Below are 21,031 nucleotides of genomic sequence, written 5' to 3'. Positions count from 1 at the left end.
CTCTCTCTCTCTCTCTCTCTCTCTCTCTATCACACACACACACACACACACACACACACACACACTCGCACACACACACTCGCACACGCACGCACGCAAATGCATGTATGGTTGATTATGGCTATTACTTTTCCTTTGGGTTTGTCTAGCATACAACTATTTCTTGGCTACAACATCTCTAATCTTGAACATATGTGTGTGTGGGGGGGATGTGGGCATTCCTTTCTTCTTACATCTTGCATACAAGTTTGTTTTTCCTTGTGCCATTAGCTTGTTGGTTGTTACTGGTAAGATCTAGTTGTTTGGATTGGAAGATTCATTGGGGGCTAGTCGCTAGATCACAATTTGAAAATTTTGATGTTTAGAAGTACACATAAACGCATGATAAAAAGAGTGGAATAAGTGTATTGATTGGCCGTCATTGAAACTTGTTTCGTAAGCAATCAATTGCCTCAACCAATAACAGACATTTAGAAAGTAGTTCTTCAAAATGCTTGTCACCACATTTGTTAACGCAAGGATATTGAATTTCTAGTTACATCAACAGGTATAAGTTCCATAATTGAACTTTTGTAGCTTTGAAAAGCTGGTTTGCAAGTGTAAGTTTTAACTTTTAATCATATAATAATTTCTTAAGAGTTTAAAGTGCAATAATATGCGGGGCCTTAATAACGACAAAATTAAACGCTTACACATAACTATTAGGTTGGTTCCCATCACATCAATCTTCAATCAAAATATATACATATGAAAGCTCGCAAATCACTATAATCATATTGATTGCACTACTTTTGATGTGTTGGCCGTTGTAATATATAAATACAAACAATGCACCAATCCATAGTGTTATAACTTGAATATGCAAAAGATGCACCATACCCACAATGTGAATTGGAACAAACATTTCTTTAAACCTATCCTTTATGATGTTTTCTAATGTTACAGAGGTGGTTGAAAGCAAGAATATAAATGTGATCGATGAGCACCAACAATCAATTGCATGGATATTTTGTTGTCATCATTGATTGGGTATTGGCTTTTACCATCCATAAGCATTAATGTTATATCACATTATCGCATTAATACTCATGTCTTCATAAATTGGGCATGAATTATAAAATAATTTTCTTGTCATATCCAATTTCTTGTTCTAGATTAGTGCTTTAAACCATATGTATTGCAAAGGGTGCTCATTCTTTGAAATGACCATTAGTTGCAAAACATTGAATTCATACGTGATTCAAATGTATGTCAAGTTGAAGGACAAACTTTTGCATGAGTGAGAATTCTAGGTATTCACTTCATGTAAATTTGAAAATGTACTTGTGATTATTCTAAATGCAAAAGAGGTATTTGTCACTTGGTTTTCATCTACTATTGAAGGTCACACATGCAAAGCAATACAAGTTAATGTAACAACTTGTCTAGTAAGTCATAATCTTAAATAATCTCATGTTTATTCTTTAAAGAAATACCATGGCAACATTAAACAAACTTGTGTAATACATATGTGTTTAAGTAATAATCATAAATAATTGCCACTTAAAGCATTTATCCATTGAGGCATCTCCTATGCAACGTAAGCACATAATCCCAGAATTTATATTGGCTAAATCCTTTAAAGGATCTTGGTGCATTGGCTATCCTAGTAGGCCGTTACATTTTTTGACATTGCATGCTTTCTATATGCATGCATGCTCACACACCCACGCACCTACACAAACATGTGTGCTCTAGCCCGATCAAGCTCTCGAAATACATATTTTATTAAATAGTCATATTTGTAAAATCTCAAGATCCACTAAGGTGAATCCTTGCCAAGAAATGTTCAAAAAAAAAACTTTGTGATCTTTTTATAAACAAATAAATTCTCTTTCAAGTTGCCATTGAGTGGTCAATATATTTTTACGTCAATTGATGCATTTGAATAGGAATTTGAGTGCCCATTCCAATGGAAAATGGTATAAGCTATTGGTCGTACATAAAAACCCCATTACTGTAGCTATAGATTATCTTGTAATAATTATGATGTTGAGATATTTTATGTAGATCAATGTGGTATGAATCTTCAGGAACCACACCATCTTTTAAACAAAGTTTTCATATGCTATGCAATATTTATTGCAAGATGGTTAGGGTTCATGTATGGAAATGATCATGTTTGTACAATGTCGATATTGAGACGTCTAAAGTCTCAAATGCATGTTTTCTAATTGCAAGCATATGCAAATTAATTGCAACAAATAAGAGATAAGGTTTTAAACTATATGGTCTTGTTGCTTCATTCCTTTCATAAACCAAAGATGGATATCTCATCCTTTCATAAACCAAATATGCATATGCAAATTTGGTTACGTTTTGGACCTTTTGAGGTTATTTAAAAAATGCTTTGAAAAATGTTGTGCTATTGAACTTCGTATCGTGACTGCCGTGATGATACATACAACAAAAGTGATAAACAATTAACAAAATAGGAATAGGTCAATATCATCCCATTATAAGCTTCTCCTCCCATTATAAAAATAGTCTAAAACTTTCTCCTCCCATTACAAGCTAACTAAGGGTACAAGTGTATAAGGAAAATAAAAGTTCATTCTATGGAATAGTGTTAGTTTTAGGGAATTGGTGGAGGGTGGGATAAATAAGTTGTAAGATTAGAAATGTTCAATGATGACTTAGGAAGATACAAAGGTAGAGTTTTAGGTTCATTTGCCTTCCATGTTTGGTTGTTACAACCCCAAGCATCGACTAGAAGGTGCATTATGCCTCCTTGTCCCTTACTTTGGCCACATACTTGTTGTCATATGTTCCTCTATCTCAATGAGTGTATCCTCATTTGCTCATCGTAGAGATGTCGTTTGTGTTGTCTCAATGTTCTATTTAGAAGGGGCTAGCCTTCTTCCTAAACAACTTATATAGGGGAGTTAAAGATAATTTAGCATTAGATAATATGAAATTGACTAAACATACATCCCATATAGGAATACTTGGAATACCAACTATCTTTGTCCATCATTTCATCAAGGTGCATATATATTCTCCCTACGAGACTTGATGTATTTCATCAAGTCTACGTTCCTACTAGCTAGAGAGAGTGTGTGTGAGAGAGATTTTGAGAATGCAAGTTGTTGTTGTAGAAATGTAAATTGATAAAAAAATAAAATCACAAAACATGGTTAAAAGTAAACCGTAAAAAGTGATCCTAAAACTTAAAGGGGGGACAAATGCAAATCAATGGTCAATGTGCTCCATTATGTATCGTTTTTCTTGATCTATGGACTAAAGCAAAATAAAAGAATAGTCCTAGCTTAATGTTGCTAGGAGAATTGAAGTTAGTATACTTCATTATAATATATATGATAGAAAAGCTATCATGCAACCCATTTGGCATGCCTAGCTTGTACATGATGTGTTCAACTTTATTACAAACGTAGTGAAAGATAATTATGTTGTATATGACTAAAACAATTCACTACTTCGTATTTCAAATGCATACATGGTGGTGTTACACTACCTTTGTCATTGTAATCATCAACCATTATTGTTTTTTTTTACCACTATAATAGAGCCAATAATATTGATTCCCTCAAGATTGCATTGTACGTAGGTTAGTAAGCTTGTTGTCACTAATCTCCATGTTGGGAAGCTAGAAAGTGGAATGAATTGGGATCTATATTGCCAAAATGTGATCCACGGCATATACAATAGTTTTGATATCGAACCCCGAGGAATGGAATCTAGAAAGCACCTAATGTTTCAAGTGACAATCTAACTCAAAGACTATTTGAAATATGGATACGTTTTTCTTTATCGACATGTGTGGTTCACAATATTCCATAAGGACCCGTTGCATAGTTGGATAAAGTGAGTTGGCTTTACTCAAGACTCCTTTCATAGTATAGTCACATTTCAACTTTTCACTTTCAACATACATTGCGGAATGAGATTTAAAGACTTATAATTCGTTCTATCCAAGTTTCCATGTTTGACTTTCAATGGATTCAGTTGGAATGAAAATATGAGATATCAACGAAATTTGGATCAGATTTAATGCAAACATGATTGTAGGAACGAAATCATGAACAAAGACCATGACCTGAAAATCAATTTGTGAAACCAATGACAATGTTTGCAAGTAAATGATGGACATATTAGTTCCTTGTACACTAAGCAAATATGTTTTAGTACAGAAAAGACACGTCTGTTAAAAATGATGAGCATCTTGAAGGTTCCAATCCCTATTGGGCTTCTCATTCTTACTTTGGCTAGTTTCTTGCATATGTGTGTACACTCGACTCTACCTAGGTTTTCTTTTGATTCTTGATGCATGTGCTCACGGTTCTCTATTAGTCTAGATTTAACTTGCATAAGTTGAGTAACATTTGTAATCTTAAAAATGTCATTTAATTCATTAGACTTTTAATACATGCACATAATCACACACAACTCTTGAGATTGCTCGTGTAGTCTTGATATATGAGATGGTTCACATTCTCATAGACCTTGCCGATTCTCAGCATTGTTGTAGGCATCTTTAATAACATTAAGAATTTTTATGTTCGGTCATACATTTGATGGTCAAGGAATGGTTTGGCATGAAACTTATGTATTCGATCATGAGTTTATCGATTCGGCAATAAAAGTACAAAGGCTTTGGCATTTCTTTTTTGTTGTTGTTTTTTGCAATCTTTAGTAATTTGTGTAAACTTAAATCGGCAGTCCAAAATAGCATGTCGAGTTCTCAATCGGGTTCTTACACAACATGAATGTCTGACATGAGTAACGAATGCTTTGATAGAAATCACTCTCTTTTGGGGGATACAATTTACAAAAATCATGTTAGAATAATGAAGAAAGAATAATGAAGAAAGGAAACACGTGTGGTACAAACAAGTATTTGTTTCATTTTGTTTTTGAGTTCCTTCAAATACACACACAAATTTTAATGCTTGATTATGACACTCGTAAAATTGATCAGTATTTTTGAAATCATGACATCAATATTTTGAAATTTCTTACCTGATTTGAAAAACAAGGAAGCTTGCTATAAATACCACACTACATCTGTCCCTGTAAAACACATATTGATTCCAAATCACATTTGACAATCACGGAAAAATGTTTCTACAATAAAGTTTCGATGAAATGCATGCACCTCAATATATTCACATTGTATAACATATCCGAACAAATAACCCGATTAAAGAAGAGCCACTAAACCAGACTCGTGCAATATCAAATTTAACATCCATAACTTACACACACACATTTAGCCTTTTGAAAGGATTACTGAAATACAACATTAAAGCCAATATGACACATCAAGCAAACAAATAAACTAACATTGAAGTAAGTATAAATGTTTACAATATTAGAAACATCTCTTGTATCACAAATAGATTGTCAATCATGCTAGTTTCTATGTTGATATCTTATATTGTTTGCAACACAAATCTTGCAAATCACATGACATCCCTAAGAAATCTTCTACATGAGAAACAAACATGTAAACAACATAAACAAATGTAAGGAAAACACGGATCACGATTTTAAACACTTTTTAATGATAAATCAAGCTCCTTTTTCATGTGTACAATTGGATATTCAAGAATATTGAAAATCATGATAATGTTTTGGGATTTTAGAATACAATACTCACATTGAAATTTGGATCCTCTTTATATATAGATAGAAAGCCAATACCCATGAATAGAAATCTCGTAGAGAGAGAGAGAGAGAGAGGTACATTATAGTATTGTCTTTGGAGGTCAAATATGACCTATGAGACCAAAGATATTACATTTCACGTTATACATGTGAAAGTGAGTAGCGACTCTCGATGTTCAAGAACTTTACCAATGATTGTTGCAATCAAGAGTGCACATTATGGTTGTGAGAGAAATTCGTGCAAGGATTGGGCTTGGTCAAAGATGCGTGGAAAGCATGGTTGAATATGATCACAAGCAGAGCATTGTATCAAAGTGTGATATTCAATCTCTTGAACTTGTTTAGGGCAAAGTGAGCAAGAGAGAGAGAGAGAGAGAGAGAGAGAGAGAGAGAGAGAGAGAGAGAGAGAGAGAGAGAGAGACGCACGTATAGATATCGTCTGATCTTCAATTTCCTTAAGTTTATCGTGAGGGGTGACAATAGCACTAACACATTCCACACATTTAACCAAACTTGACCTAAACAAACTTACCTTGGTTAGGATTGAAAACCTAGTTTTAGGCACATACTCCAATCGTGTAGATTTCTTTGGATCAAATAAATTATGTCACCTCTCTAGCTGAAGAGTTCCTCTCCCTTACCCACATTAACGACAAGAATTTTGACACTATTTGCTAAAACAATACATAGAATCATAGTTTAACGTTCCTACTTGACTTGCTTGGTATTGGAGTAGCTGCCCTATACAAATGCTGAATTCTTAATATTTATGATTATATGAGTACATTGAGTGTTTCTTTGACATCAGTGAGGATTGCTTCTGGCTTATCTTTGTGAGTATTCACTTAAGTTCTTCTATGCTTTGCACTAACACTTTCTCTCTACTTCTCTGAATTTAATAATGCACCAGGCTCACCATAAGCATTGATGCACAGATGAAAAGCCGTTAGTTATACAATAAAAAATTGAACAAAAAACAAAATCGTGAACCAAAATGAATTACAGCCATTTCAAGTGACTGCATTAAGATTAGACAATTTGAAAAGAATGAAATTCCTCTCATTCCCCTTTGCAGAGTTTGAAAGTTCTCATTTTCTGTTTGTAGGCTTTAATTTTTTTTTATTTCGATCGAGATACAAAAAAGGTAATTCACGCATAAATTATGCCTCAATGAGAATCTGAGCATTACAAATTGTGAAGTATTTGCCTCCAGGTTCTCAATAAAAAATATGAATCAGCCATGCCACAACTCTAAAATTGCCTTTAGGTCTCATTGCCTTCCAGAGTAGATTCAGAATCTGAAACGTTTAGGTTCAAGGCGGAAGATTCTGAGCCTTCGGTTTCCGATTCCTCTAGCTCCACAATTGCATCAAAGCCAAAGTCTTTTCCGGCCTTGAACGACCCTGCTAGCTCATCATTTGATTGCACTGTCTTGAAATCGTTCTTAACTTTGATTCCTTCCTGGATTTGAACCCAGGAGAAATAACAAATCTTTCAGTACAAAGTTGTTAGAAGTCCTATAGAAGTGTAAATAAAAAAGTACCTTCTCCACATATTCAAGAACAGATGATGTGACTATTTCCTCGACGACGAATTTATCTACAGTTTTCGGACCCATCATTCTATATAAGATTTCTCGTGGAATCTGGGACGATAAAGGAAGTAGTTGGCAAAGAATGCATTAGAAATATGGGGAAGATTAACATATTTGCTTCAGGAAGGTTTATTGTAGAACAAATACTTACATCAGGTTTTCCTGCATAGGTTTCAGTTCGCAGCAGTCATAAAAGAGGTTAAGAATTAGTTAGACAAAAAGACAAGGTGAAACAAAGCAACCCACACGATTAGAGAAGAGAGAAAGAGAGAAGGGAGAGGCATTGAAAATCAAGCATAAATCATTAAATTAATGGTTATACGAAACGAGAAAAAGGAAATAGTGTTTTTCTAATTTTTGGTAAGACGAATGAGTAGGCTATAGCAGTGCAATACCTGTACCTTGTTGGATAGGAACCAGATACCTTTAACTTCCCAAAAATGATGAGAATACCCCTTAGTACTGGAAAACTTTATACAGTGGAGGGGTGTTCTGTAACTTAGGCACATTGTCTTAGTTTTCGATAACTTAAATATTGTCCTGGTTATTTTTTGAAACTTAAGGGCATTCTAGCTAATATTAACAAGATCGCAGTATTTTGCTGTTGATCCTTAACAGATATCACTAGTATTTGGAGCCCTTGTACCGTAAGCCATAAGTTCAAGTCTCACCCTCACCACTAAGACACTGCTAAATGAGCACTGCATTGGGGAGGACAAGAAAAGCTGCAAAGTTTTTGGCCTAACCTCCTTTGAGCTTACGAAACCCTTCAACTGGCGGTGCTGATCTCCTTAAGCTCTCAAGAATTGAATCAAAAGCTTTCCGTGTTGCCTTGGAATTGAGATTAACAGTTACCTAAATCAGGTCAAGATGGGTCAGCTTCACATTGTAAGGGCAATAAAACAGTGAAAAAGCACATGCGCACACATCATCATCATCATATAGCTCCCACTTGTTCTCACTTTCAGCTGAGTTGTTCCAACTGGCTCTGAGGTAACTGTAGCATTATTACCAAACCGAATCTTCACAGTTCGATCCACTTGCCCTGCATGTAGCACAACCCATTTATAAACAAACCACAGGCATGTCTTTTCTAATGAGCAGATTAATAACTAATTTACTAGGTGTTAACCAAGGCTAGAATATGCTCATTAGCTATTGGATGAGTATAGTCTGAAATGGTAAGATCTGGACAAAAACTGTGATCCTAACATATTGACACAGAAACTTTGAAGTAAGAAAAGTAATTAGTTGCACTAACCAGTTGATTCGGCGAATGCAATTCCAATTTTCCGATGTGATTTCAATTGGAGATGGTTAAAGGAAAAGTTTGGAAATCTACAATGAAAAAAGACCAATTTGCACAAGCTACTATAAATACGGAGCTAAAGAGATATGGTATTCACACATCATAAGTTTGATTGAACCTTGCACCTCAATGGTGGAATGAACCCTCTGGAGTAATTCAAATGGCTGTGACTGTGTATGAAACCCATGCATTGTGAGCATCGATCGCTTGATGATGATGCCTTGAACTGAACCTCGAAGACGATAAAACCAAACATTTCATCAGTAGATTGCATATGAAGACACACATATACATGCATGCATTTATGCGTGTATAGGTTGTTCAGTCATAGGTTATCGCCGTATAAAATGTTATCAAGTCTATCCAATTACTAGACCAGCTATATAGATTTGCCAAACATACTATTTTTCTTATTTTCTTCTCTTACACGTGTTCCAAATAGCCCCTTTTATGATATGTGTAACCGTTCCTGAGCAGCTTGTACCAAGGGAGCATTTGTTTTACAATCATCTTTCTTAAGAATTCCACATAGCTCTTTCCGTGATATAGTGGTAAACTCTATATAGTTGGAGCCTGGTTATCTCACATTATAATTTATAAATGTGCAAAACAAACTTTACGCAAGCTATATGTGTATGCAAAATACCTTCTTCCCCAGTTGGTCTGTGGGGTTATTCGGATTTTAGGAAGTTAAGTCCACGAGTTTGTTTTAGGCACAGTCTCTAGGCATGTATGGGTTTGTAAGATCAGTATCCCCATTCGTGGAGATACGTTTGTAAGGCTCCAAGAAAAGGCCTTTTGATGGACATTCACTAAATCCTTCAAATAGTGATGGCACAGTAAATAGCTTAAATTTCGATTCCAGATTTTCGATGTAAGGTTTAAGCATTCGAAATACCTATTTATGTATATTGAGAGCAGTTCATCTTTTCATCTTTTCATGAATAAACTTTGGGGTTGAGGTAGAAGCTACAGAGACAGAGGATTTTGTGGAAGGAGGTGGTATAAGCACATACCTGGCATGTGTTAAGAGGGAGGGGGAGGATGGCAGCCATGGCTAGAGCAGCAGAAGGAACAGGAACGGAGCGTCGTCGACCATGGCCATGGAAGAAGGCCTTCTTTCTTAGATAATGCACAACGTTTTCCTAAATTACAGGGACTACCCTCCCTCCCCTGGAAGCGTCTCTATGTAATTGCCGGGACTGCCCTTCCACACCCTCAGCCTAATGCACCTAATGAACATGATTAATTCAAAGAAAAGCAAGCACGTACATATACATATGGTTGCCATCTCTCTTTACTCCCAATTCTACTACACACATGTTCTACTTTAGGCCGCCATACAACAATGACTTTGAAATTCCTAATGCATATCTCCAAACAATCGGTGGGCTACCGATCCATATACCGAAGAGAGTGCCATAATCACAATCATCGATAATAGTGATGCATACCCCTTATAATCCCCACTTCCTACTAATAATATGTACCATTGCTTCCATTTGGCTAAGCTCACAATCCATTCTATGCAAGTGGGGATATCGTGGCACCATTATAATCCATAGCCCAAGCATGTTTATGAATCCAACTATAGAACTCCCGACCGGTTGTCTCCCCCCCCCCCCACCTTGGATTAACATTGGAGCTTGCGTTCCCTACAAACTTAGCCATGATTGATTTGACCATCCACAACTCTCTCTCTCTCTCTCTCTCTCTCTCTCTCCAAACAAAGCAATGTGGACTCTTCGCTAGTAAATTCCTCGAGAGCAATACGCAATGTTTTACGTGGTGTTATCCCTTGGTTCACAAATACGATCGTCTCTTGTCGTCGAGCTATGGAAATTGCATATGTATATCTCTTTGAAATCGCATGACTATGAAAATAAGGTTCCATCGTGTTCACACCAGCCCACCCTCCATGTTCTGTTCTACTGCTGTGTCCGGCCGGGCAACCAACAAACTCCCCCTCCTCCTCCACCCACGCAGGAAACACATCCTTTTGTTATTATTGCTACCACGGGAATGCTTCAATTATCCTCCTCCTCCTCCTCCTCCTCCTTTTCGCGCGTGCAACAGAACAGAAACTCAGAGACATCCCTCCCTGAAAGTGATGGTAATGAGTTGTAATGATAACCCAACCTTTTTTTTCCCCAATGTGAAGGCATCTCATTTAGATGAGGCCGAATGGGTCATTCCCCCTCTCATCGCCATCTCTAGACATGCAATTCTCCTTGGATACTCTGTAAGTGCCCTTATATCCTTCTTCTTCTTTTCTCTTTAGTTTAGCTGCATTTCGAGCATGTGTTTTCCTGTCATTTCTGTCGCGTATTGATCTTCCCAAAACTTAGAAGAACATAAGCTCAGGTTAGATAGTGGCAACTCTTTATTCATATCAAATATAAAAATATATATGTTTTGAAAATAATGCATTTGGTTGGATTATTGCATATACATTCGATTATAGATACATTTGTGCATTATCACCATCGTTCATGAGATGTGTGTTTTGCTATTTGATGTGAATTTTGCTTCTATTTACAGTCATTTCGAATGAATCATGTGCTTTTTGGAGGGCACTTTTTGCATAGATTAAAATCAGAAAGAAACAAATTCTGATCATTTTTATTTATACCCTATGATAACGGTGTTCCTTCTTTTTGTGCATACAGTTTTGCTAATTAACTCAATTATATGCATTTCAGGTTATGTTTTCTGTTTTAGCCATTGTTTCCTTGGCCGTGGTTTTCATCCTCACTAGAAAAACATGTTATGGGCAAGGACAGATATTCAGTTCATGATCATTTATTTTAGTCAAAATAAATGACTGAAACGTGGGCAGAGAATAATCCATATGCTCAAACATCAGAAAGCATGGAGCAATTACTAAAAGATGAACATGTATGTCATCATGTTTTCCCTATCATGTGCAAAACTTGTCTCGAATGATTCGGCTTTACCAAGACACTTATCAGATTAAACTTTTCTTTTTCCAGTTTGAAAATATAAATGGTACAAAATTGAGGAATTCTGACTGTGATAAAAGCAATATTACTGATATCAAGGTAGACAAAATAATGAAAAATCCCCAAAATTAATGTTTTCTCTTATTGAGAAAAGCAAATTGTGAAGTCAAATAATTTTAATATATCATATAAAAAATTAAAAAGATGGTGTTGTTTTGTGTGCATCAAATATAAAACATGATAATATGCATGGGTCTTGTAGGTGCTCAGAAGGCTTGCTCAGAATAGGGAAGCCGCTCGTAAGAGTCGTCTCCGGAAGAAGGTTTGATGACTGGAATTGATTACTTACTGAGCTTTGGTATGATTGGTTATTGTGCGTTGATATGGACCATCTTTATTCTAGGCATATGTTCAACAATTGGAATCAAATAGACTGAAGTTAAATCAACTCGAGCAAGAGGTTGATCGGGTTCGTCACCAGGTATAGGAACATGAATAGTCAGAAAACTTTTCAATCATCTCAGCATAAATGAACACAAGCGTAAACTTGGTTTTGCAGATGAAACTTTTAAGGATAAACCAATGTGGAATGTCAAGTATTCACTAAGCATACATGATCGGAAAATTTTATATGCTATAAAACTTTAGAAATCTTTTTGTAAGTTTGGGCATGCCTACCTAAAAATATTTCTCTTGAAAAATAGCCAAAACTTTTTGAAACCCTTGGAAAGATAGCCATTTGGTGAAATATTAATATCTTTCGCTTCTTTTCATCAGACTCTTCCTTTGTCTAAATGATAACTAAGACTCCTTAAGACCTCAGGGAAATCATGCAAACGGAGATATTTGCAGCCGATCAATGAATGCAGGTATTACTCCATTTCTTTGGACAGCTAATTATCGATATATGGGATGGTTATTGGTTTGTTATATACAATGGTAACCTATCCCTTTTCATTGAGAGGCAGAACGATATGAACCCAAGTCTTAAGGATTATGAAACATATAACTTACCACTAGAATACAATCCCAATACTATTAGAAAAACGACAAATAAAGATGTGTCTTTTGTCTATTAAAGGCCAAAATCAGCCTACGAGACAAAACATAGACGTGTGTATGTTGCCTACGTTTCCAAAAACATTGTAATGTGAGCATTGCTCAAATTTGAAAGAGAGATAGTGTTAACATCCACAGAAGATTGATACGATCTGTGAAATGGGGCCAAGCCCACGTTCGGGATTGAACTTAATTTCCCAAAATTTTATGTCTTTTGGTGCTATTATGGACACCACCAAGCCAAAACCAACAGCCACAAAAATAGGTATATTTATGTAAATAGCTATGCTGTATCAGGAACTGCTGCCTTCAACATGGATTATGCACATTGGGTGGAGGAGCATATCAGAAAGCTTTCGGAACTTAGAGCTGCATTAGCAAATAATTATGCAGGCGATACTGAATTGCGTTGTCATGTAGATAGTATTGTAGGCCACTATGATAAACTCTTCCGATTCAAGGGAATTGCAGTGAAATCAGATGTTTTCCATGTGATGTCTGGCATGTGGAAAACACCCACAGAGCGATGTTTTATGTGGATGGGTGGATTTCGGCCTTCTGAACTCCTTAAGGTGTGTCAATTCATTTATAAGTACTTTTGCATGCAGATGTATGTACCTGTAAATGTATGTATATACGTATTCTTATATATCCCACATTTCCTTTTTCTTTTTAGTTTTCCATGCGTGGAAGTTTTTACATGTTTGAGCTAAAACATTAGGTGAACCCATTTGGTACATCAAAGAAAAATCTCTAATTTTAGGAATAATGTAATGGCTTGAATCAGATGGTTAATCCTGAGCTTCAGCCGCTCACTGAAAAGCAACAGCTAACAATATGCAACTTACAACAATTCTCTCAACAAGCTGAGGATGCCCTCTCTCAAAGTATGGAGACACTTCAACAAAATCTGGCCGATACATTATCAGCTGGTTCACAAGAGGTTCACAATGTTGCAAATTATATGGGCCAGATGTCAATGGCCATGGGGAAACTCAGTACATTAGAAAATTTTGTCCGACAGGTTGTCGTCATGTCATTTGGATTTCTTACATTGTTGTACAACCATATGGATTTGTTTATCTTTTTAATTCTTAGTATGACTAATGAATCTTCAATAGGCGGACAATCTCCAGCACCAGATGTTGCATCAACTGCATCTTATTTTGACACCACGACAATCAGCAAAGGGTTTGGTAGCACTCGGAGATTATTTCTCACGTTTACGTGCCTTGAGCTCTCTTTGGATTGCCCGACCTCAAGATTAAAATCTCAATTTGTTTTTTAAGTCTGCTGCTTCTCAGCATTCTACAATGATATTGCAAATATATGAACCTAGGATCTAACATATTGTACATAAGTAATGGACACACTAAATCCAGATGTATAGATGGTGAATAATGACAATAAACATTTTGTACAAGTTGAATGAGTTATAGATGCATTATATCAAGATATATAGATAATGAATAATCCCAATTATGTATGCCTCCAAGAGACTTGATATTGTCAAGGACTCTCCGGAATATGCTTCTCTTGATGTTGATGCCTTTTCCATGAAGGGTACCACTTCTAGTAAGTTTTAAGATCCAAAATATGTAACGTCCCTATTAAATTTACTTGGTGTTTTCAAAACCCTGCGTTGTTACACATGAGTACTACCTTCCCATGTACTCACTCTCTGGTTTGGCTAGAGGTCATGAGCTAAAATGGTGATATTGATAAATTTTATGTGCGATTACTATTTTGTGGATCATGTTTTATTTTCAAACAGCAATTTCTAGGTTTCCAATCCTTTGATGAACACTAGTCCCTAATAATTGAATATAATGCCATTGATGTTGAAAAGCTATATGCATAGGGAAACAAATTGGAGACTCAAAATTCAGCCACCTCGCTTCAGAATAAAGTTGTGCAAGGCATCAGAGTAGAACAATTAACAAAATCCATAGATTCCTTGTGACAGTGCAACACTCTATCATGTAAGTTAAGTGAAGATACCCATATTCAAGCAAAAGTTTGGAAAGTGACTAATAAATTAGTTATCAATTATAAAGGCATGAACAATTCTAATAATGATCTAAAATCTCGAAGTAACTTTACATGAAAAACACAGTACATTGATTTTCTGAAACCATGCCCTCCCATCCACTTACTTCTATTTAAATTTTATTTTCTTCAGTTCGATCCATCATACGATTTAAACAATTGAAGATTGGCCTTGAACTCATAAAATATAAAGAACTGAGATATAAAAAGCAGAGCGATGCATGAATAATTCTTTTAGTAAATTAAGAAATGCATTACTAACAGGCATATGTAAGTTGTAACAAATGGCAGAGAAATGCATTACTTAAAAGAACCATGGAAAGCATTGAATATATTCACATCAATACAAAAAACATCATTGTGCTGAAATGAGTACCCATGGGGCAGGAAGAAGAATATTTGACGAAGTTTAGAATAACATGAGCAAGTAGTTATATTTAAGAGAAGGTTCTAACTAGATGGTATTTCTAAGTACACAAACAACTAAGAAGGGTTTGGGAGTGACCTTGCCTTTAAGAGACTTCTTCTCTAATTCCAAGTCCTCATCAAGGGCAATCTCGATCATGCGGTGCCGATGTTTCACACGACCGGATGTGGAAGGAACATTGACAAAGTAAGCACTACTAGAGTTCGGAAGTTGGCCACAAGGAATGTAGCTAAGGTAGGTCTTGTGGGAAGGCTCAGCTATATTATACCTAAGGATAGGTTGAACTATCCCTTGCTGTTTCCACCTCCCACCTTCCCTTGTCATTCTATTCCTGGTCATGTTCCCTTTCTTTGTATACTCCGTAGTGCAACAAAAATAAAGACAACCCATAGTTGATGTGCCCATGAAGTGCCATGGATGACTGTTGTATACATTTGCATTGATCACAATGTTATCAAGGGCGTGAGGTTTGTTCTGCTTCTTTGCGCAAAGAAACTCAACCAAGCTTCGCTCTTGAATCAAGTGAGCATCGAGGTTCATCCGGCCAATATCGACATCGCTCGTCTGATACCGCACATCTGCATTATCAGAATTCATGAGTTCTAAGGATGTGGCTTTGTCTTCCCTAATGTCATCATCATTCTCCACTTGTAATTTGGGATACAAAACAGGCTGAAATATATTGGAGGTTGCATGAGGATGAGATGCCAACTGCATTTCTCGCTCTGGCCTACACAAATAATTGTACCACACAAGTGAGATCAATCAATATGCAAAAGGAAGAGCTCACTGAATTCAGTTATGTATTTCTGTATCAGAAGAATCTTTAGATAATAAGTAACAAATAGCTACTTATGTTTATCTATGGTGTTCTAGTCATGAACTTATTGAAGCACAGCCAGCACAGTGCAGCCTCGTAAACAAAAGCTCATAATGTCCAAACGAATCCTGCAAGAAAAAAAAAACCTAATCCATACATAATGTGCCTCTACACTGTGATGGAAGTATCCACAAGACTCTAAACTTAAACCATAATGCTAGCACCAACTAAACCCTGATCCCAACAATCTCAACCATAACTTAAAACCACACCTAAACCCTGTAACTCCCCAAACCCTCAAAAGCGTCAAATAACGAGTCAAACCTTTGCCATTTGGAAAACCCGCTTCTGTCGTCAGAATGGATAGACCTCTTCATGATATGATGAGTCGCTGCAGCAGGGCTTCTTATACTGAGCTCAAGACACAGCTCTTCATTACAGGTTAGGGAAGAAGAATCCATACATTCATTTTCATCGTCATTACTAGCATGGTGGTGGTGGTGGTGGTGGTAGCAGTTACCATCATCTTCCTGATCATGGTCGATTATCTGGATATGGCTGTATAGACCAGAAACTCTAGGAAGGGTACTGGGATTAAAGGCATCTAAATTCTCTGCATTCATTTCTTCTTCTTCTTCTTCTTCTTCTTCTTCTTCTTCGTCTTCATTTTCTTCTTCTTCAATTTGGTGTTCTTCTTCTTTGAGCTTGGGATGAGTAGTCGTCGTCTTGGAGGGTGACTTATGCAGGAAAGGGTTCATAGGCCAAGTCTTCTTCTTCTTCTTCTTCATCATCATCATCATCATCATCAGATTCTTCTCCCTTCTTCTGTCTGTGGCTCATCATCCTCCTCCTCATCATCATCATCATCGTCATTATCTGAATGGATGAATTGCATGAGAGGCGTGAACAGAGGCATGGACAGAGAGAGAGACAGAGAGAGAGACAGAGAAAGATAGAGAGAGCGTGTGTGTGTCACGTGTGTGTGACACGTGGACAAAGCCCATTGGTAGGGCCACCCTATGTGGCGTGATTCGATTTGCCGTCTTCATCTGCCTAAGTGACCCCACCTCACCTCACCTCCTCACTTCACTTCACAAAGGCCACAGAGAGAGAGAGAGAGAGAGAGAGAGAGAGAGAGAGAGGCACACCTCTGCATTTGCAATTTGTCTTGTCGCTACTTATGTATGTACATGTATATAGGTATGTATATAGGTTGGATGATGTCTCTTCTCATCCTATATAGGGCAGGCACATACATACATACATACATACATACATACATACATACATATGCATCCCCTGTGCCATGCATGCATGCATGCTTGGTACATGTTGTGTGTTCCATACACAAGACCAAAAAGAGAGATATCCAAATCACGAAGGATGGACAGACATTTGGCGTTGTGTGCACTTTTGGTCTTGTGTATGGAACACACAACATGTACCACGCATGCATGCATGCATGGCACAGGGGATGCATATGCATGTATGAAGCATCAGCGATCTTGTTGTTGGGGAACACTGAGAAATGGTGATCTTGTCCATGAGTGATAGTAATGAGGCAATTCATCAAAAAAGAAAACATGGAGCAACATAGCTCCCTGACCCGGTGCAACACTTGAAGGATTGATTGTAACTAAGTGAAGCATTGGTTTTTGTTTCCAGTTTGTCTTTTCACCTACTCATCGGTTCAAATGGCTTGCTACGGAAATGTATGAGTATTAGTTTTTACAATGCAATCCTGATATTTTTCAACCCTGGTGATTCCCTTGTGATGGAAAGCTTATCGTTGTCAATGTTAATTGTAAAATTTTCATGGTTAGCTCATGTACCTATAAACTACTAATAGTTTTTCCATATGTCTATAGCTTTGATATGACATATAAAGGCAATACTTCCACATTGTGCATTCATTGGTAATGTTGTCTTCTTTCTAGGGATTCAAATCTTGGTGTATCACATCCTGTACACATTCAAATGTGCACTTACAACCTTGTACTAGTGTCTAGCATGTGAATGCACTTGTAGTTTGAGGGATGTACATTGTAAAGTAGTCCTCTCACATAATCCCTACACTCTTTCCCCACTACAATCTTTCTCATCAAGAAATGGCCACCACAAAGGATTTCGCATCTTGGCCTTACAATCATGTGCAAGGTTGCATCGATTGATCGTATTTTAGGATGTAAGTTTGATGTATCCCCATATCATGTGAACATGAGTTTGGATTTCCCATGGCCAATAGCCATTGCTAAGGATTTTACCTCTTGGCCTTACAATCACGCATGACGCGGCATGAATTGATGGTATTTTAGGATGTACATTCAATATATCCCTATAGGGTGTGAACATGGGTTTGGATGTCCCATGTTAATGGTATATCGTTTTCTCTTTGAAACTTATTCCTAACATCGTTCCAATTAGTTATTTGACATATATCCATAGTTCAATCCAAAGAGGTTCATTTTATTGCCAACCAAGTCCTAGAAAATTGATAGCCAAACTTAGTGGGCAATGGTTTGGGGTACTAAGACAAATAATGAGAACCTAGTGCCATTCTTTGAACTCCCAATTGCTTTAGACTTAAACATGGGTGAGCTTCAAATATCACAATCATGTAATTTTCAACAACATATGGTTTACTTATATGAAGCCATATTCTATAATTGTATACCAACATTACCAAATCAGCAACAAGCAAGTATAGTCAGTCATGAACGAGATATCCGCATTGTATGACAAGTGGAATAACCATTTCGTTAAAATAAACATAATGGGCAATGTTTGTGCAAAGGTGTGATAATGGAATACCATTCTTTATGCGTGTTCTCTAGGATATCCCTTGTGTGGATTCGAAACAAATTTGTTTTAGATTGAAAATATTTTTATCAATAAGGTCATTAGCCTACATAGATTTGAATTGTGTGTGCTCTTCTAAGCATTTAGTGTACTCATCATTTCTAATTGATAACCCATCATAGATGCAAACCTTCTTATCTCAAAATTGCACAATCAACTGATTTTGAATTTTGAATTTTGAATATCATGTAACTTGAGGTACTCCAAGGTACATGACGGAAAAGCATGTCCAAAACAAGTAATGAGGGTTCCTTCTCATTTGTGGAAACATGAATCATGATGCTTTCGTGTGATGAAAGATTACAAGAGTACCATTAAGCTAGTTTATGTAGACCACTTCTAGATCATGCTAAAGGTATACGAGCCTAATCAAATCTTTATAAAATCTGCGTTGAAGTTCAATGAATTCGTGGATGAAAGGTTTCACAATTGATTGATTTGTTACTAGGAATACATATGGCAAGAAATATGGCACTAGTACGAAAAGATACATGACATGAATTTTGTCGACGAGATGGCATGCATATTTATGACAAGAAACCATTTGGCTTAGCGTGCATGCATCATTTTGAAAATATATTGAACACATCTTCAAATATACGAATTATCGCATTGTGAATCATGAAATGATTTCAGCATTGTATTGGGTTGGTGTTGTCTGACCACTGACACCCATCTTCCCCAACCATAGTTGTCCAATATATGTGCAGTTTACATCACCATCAAAGATGAGGCATTGATATGAAGGGCAACATATGACTCATAATTTATATAAAGCATAGCATGTGGTCATGGTTTTGAAGTGTGTATAATTATCATTCATTGTATTTATCGATGATGAATGCGAGAGACAACAACATGAGTTCCGAACACTTGTTTCCTTTGCCTTTTTATTATCTTCAGACATTAGCACACATGCACTTGTCCTTTATCGGTAATGTCCCTTCTTATGTATCATGTTTTAAATTAGAGGTATGACATGATAAGTTTACAATGATATCTATTAGGTAACATATACTATAGTCATGTTCATAATTTGTTCCTCTAGTTATTTCATCTCTCAACGTGGATGTATAATATACACATTTTGTACAGTAAAATTAAGAACTAGAAACATGGTATGGTTTGATTTTTATTATAATCGAAACTAAACAATGGTTTAAAAAGGTTTTCCCTTATACCTTGGATCCATTGTGCAATTCTAGTTTGAGAAGAGTTTGATATGTGATATCAATCCTGAGTTTATATTCTACCAAATGTTCCTAATGGCCTCCGTCTATTCCCGTCTATCTAAGCGATGATATGGTCAACTCATCGTCTTTTTTTCTTTTAGAGATTGACTAAGATTGTTTGGGAATTGACGAAAAAGTTAAGGGCATTTGGGAGGCTATGATGGATCATTGATACAACATACTTGCGAAAATAATGTGAAACGACTTGCGTCGTTAAATTTGGCATGAATACCTATGTATTCGTATAAAAGTATGTTTGATAATGAAATGTGAGACATAAAAGAAAGTTGGCACACTATTTAGAAATTTGAGAGCTACTAAAAAGAGGATATTCTTAGATAATTTAAGAATATCATTCATTTAAGCACTATTTTAGTACTACCATATGACTAAAATTGATGATATTCGACATAAATAATTGGCTATTCTTGGAAACAACAAACTGATTAAGCAACGAGATTATCTCCTAGACATGAATTTTGAGTCTTGTCATATTTATCGACACAATGCTAATAACAAGCATCTAAATTAACATTTGGGTTATGTACAAGAATCTTACATGTCCAAGAATTTTATCACTTCCACACTATGAATGTGATTTGCTATCTTAACAAAGGTGGTGCACTCTATGGTCATTGCATACCTTTTCATTTTCACACTCGAAGGCGCATTTATATTCAAGACCATCAAAGAGAATCAATGTGATCATCACGTATCTCCTAAATAGAATTGTCGTTCCATGGAAAGAAAAGTGTTAGATGGTGAACCACCCAAATATGAACATGCCATTAAATACATGAGCCTCATGTTAGACATATTGGATGCAAACACCATGTAAATTCTATTTGTAAGTCAATCAAATGTCGCCGATAATGTAGAATACTCGTCAAAAGTTTGGTTTTTGTGCACATTTGTACGACTTCTTTTTTTCATATACATATTCGATACCCTTTGCTGAGGAAAGTTGATATGACATCCCCTGATAAACTAGTATAACCATTATTTTTGGAGGAATATGTCGACAATGAATGCTATATCAAACTCATTGTTAA

The 21,031-nt window shown here is 36.3% G+C and overlaps 3 protein-coding genes across 6 annotated transcripts; 1 reads left to right on the top strand and 2 right to left on the bottom strand.

Annotated features, from left to right (window-relative positions):
* Positions 1 to 6,633: 6,633 nt before the first annotated feature.
* On the bottom strand, positions 6,634 to 9,642 carry LOC147869731 (uncharacterized). Its single transcript, XM_087332549.1, has 8 exons — positions 9,587 to 9,642; positions 8,696 to 8,796; positions 8,523 to 8,599; positions 8,224 to 8,306; positions 8,008 to 8,116; positions 7,413 to 7,423; positions 7,211 to 7,312; positions 6,634 to 7,128 (listed from the first exon to the last, which is right to left on the bottom strand). Exons 1-8 carry the CDS (start codon positions 9,623 to 9,625, stop codon positions 6,931 to 6,933), a joined length of 720 nt encoding a protein of 239 aa, XP_087188675.1. The 5' UTR covers positions 9,626 to 9,642; the 3' UTR covers positions 6,634 to 6,930.
* Positions 9,643 to 10,584: 942 nt separating this feature from the next.
* On the top strand, positions 10,585 to 14,021 carry LOC147869730 (transcription factor TGA2.3-like). Of its 4 annotated transcripts, none has more exons than XM_087332537.1 (9): positions 10,700 to 10,812; positions 11,329 to 11,468; positions 11,564 to 11,632; positions 11,796 to 11,855; positions 11,937 to 12,014; positions 12,357 to 12,402; positions 12,890 to 13,164; positions 13,380 to 13,616; positions 13,714 to 14,021. In XM_087332537.1, exons 2-9 carry the CDS (start codon positions 11,391 to 11,393, stop codon positions 13,858 to 13,860), a joined length of 990 nt encoding a protein of 329 aa, XP_087188663.1. In that variant the 5' UTR covers positions 10,700 to 10,812; positions 11,329 to 11,390; the 3' UTR covers positions 13,861 to 14,021. The 4 variants fall into 4 exon arrangements, with proteins under 4 accessions (XP_087188639.1, XP_087188663.1, XP_087188655.1 ...); XM_087332529.1 differs by having other exon boundaries at positions 10,788 to 10,812; positions 11,273 to 11,468; XM_087332513.1 differs by lacking the exon at positions 11,329 to 11,468 and having other exon boundaries at positions 10,585 to 10,812.
* A 943-nt stretch (positions 14,022 to 14,964) lies between these two features.
* LOC147869729 (uncharacterized) lies at positions 14,965 to 16,745 on the bottom strand. The gene is made up of 2 exons (XM_087332501.1): positions 16,213 to 16,745; positions 14,965 to 15,798 (listed from the first exon to the last, which is right to left on the bottom strand). Exons 1-2 carry the CDS (start codon positions 16,692 to 16,694, stop codon positions 15,096 to 15,098), a joined length of 1,185 nt encoding a protein of 394 aa, XP_087188627.1. The 5' UTR covers positions 16,695 to 16,745; the 3' UTR covers positions 14,965 to 15,095.
* Positions 16,746 to 21,031: the final 4,286 nt, after the last annotated feature.

This window comes from Azolla caroliniana, unplaced genomic scaffold, assembly GCF_043228905.1.
Source record: "Azolla caroliniana isolate FFs.n. ecotype wild unplaced genomic scaffold, voAzoCaro1.0.p SCAF_1, whole genome shotgun sequence".
In the NCBI taxonomy this organism is placed as follows: domain Eukaryota; kingdom Viridiplantae; phylum Streptophyta; class Polypodiopsida; order Salviniales; family Salviniaceae; genus Azolla; species Azolla caroliniana.
Note: the sequence above shows the minus strand (reverse complement) of the source record. Positions and strands in the feature narration are given on the sequence as shown.

Coding starts and splice junctions, on each gene's coding strand:
- LOC147869730 (XM_087332513.1), top strand. CDS start 10,681: ATGGTAATGAGTTGTAATGATAACCCAACCTTTTTTTTCCCCAATGTG. Junction 13,165..13,379: donor GGCCTTCTGAACTCCTTAAG/GTGTGTCAATTC, acceptor GGCTTGAATCAG/ATGGTTAATCCTGAGCTTCA. Junction 13,617..13,713: donor TAGAAAATTTTGTCCGACAG/GTTGTCGTCATG, acceptor AATCTTCAATAG/GCGGACAATCTCCAGCACCA.
- LOC147869731 (XM_087332549.1), bottom strand. CDS start 9,625: ATGGCTGCCATCCTCCCCCTCCCTCTTAACACATGCCAG. Junction 8,797..9,586: donor TCCCTCTTAACACATGCCAG/GTATGTGCTTAT, acceptor TTCGAGGTTCAG/TTCAAGGCATCATCATCAAG. Junction 8,117..8,223: donor TTGGAACAACTCAGCTGAAA/GTGAGAACAAGT, acceptor GACCTGATTTAG/GTAACTGTTAATCTCAATTC.
- LOC147869729 (XM_087332501.1), bottom strand. CDS start 16,694: ATGATGATGATGATGATGATGAAGAAGAAGAAGAAGAAGACTTGGCCT. Junction 15,799..16,212: donor GGGTTTTCCAAATGGCAAAG/GTTTGACTCGTT, acceptor TTATTTGTGTAG/GCCAGAGCGAGAAATGCAGT.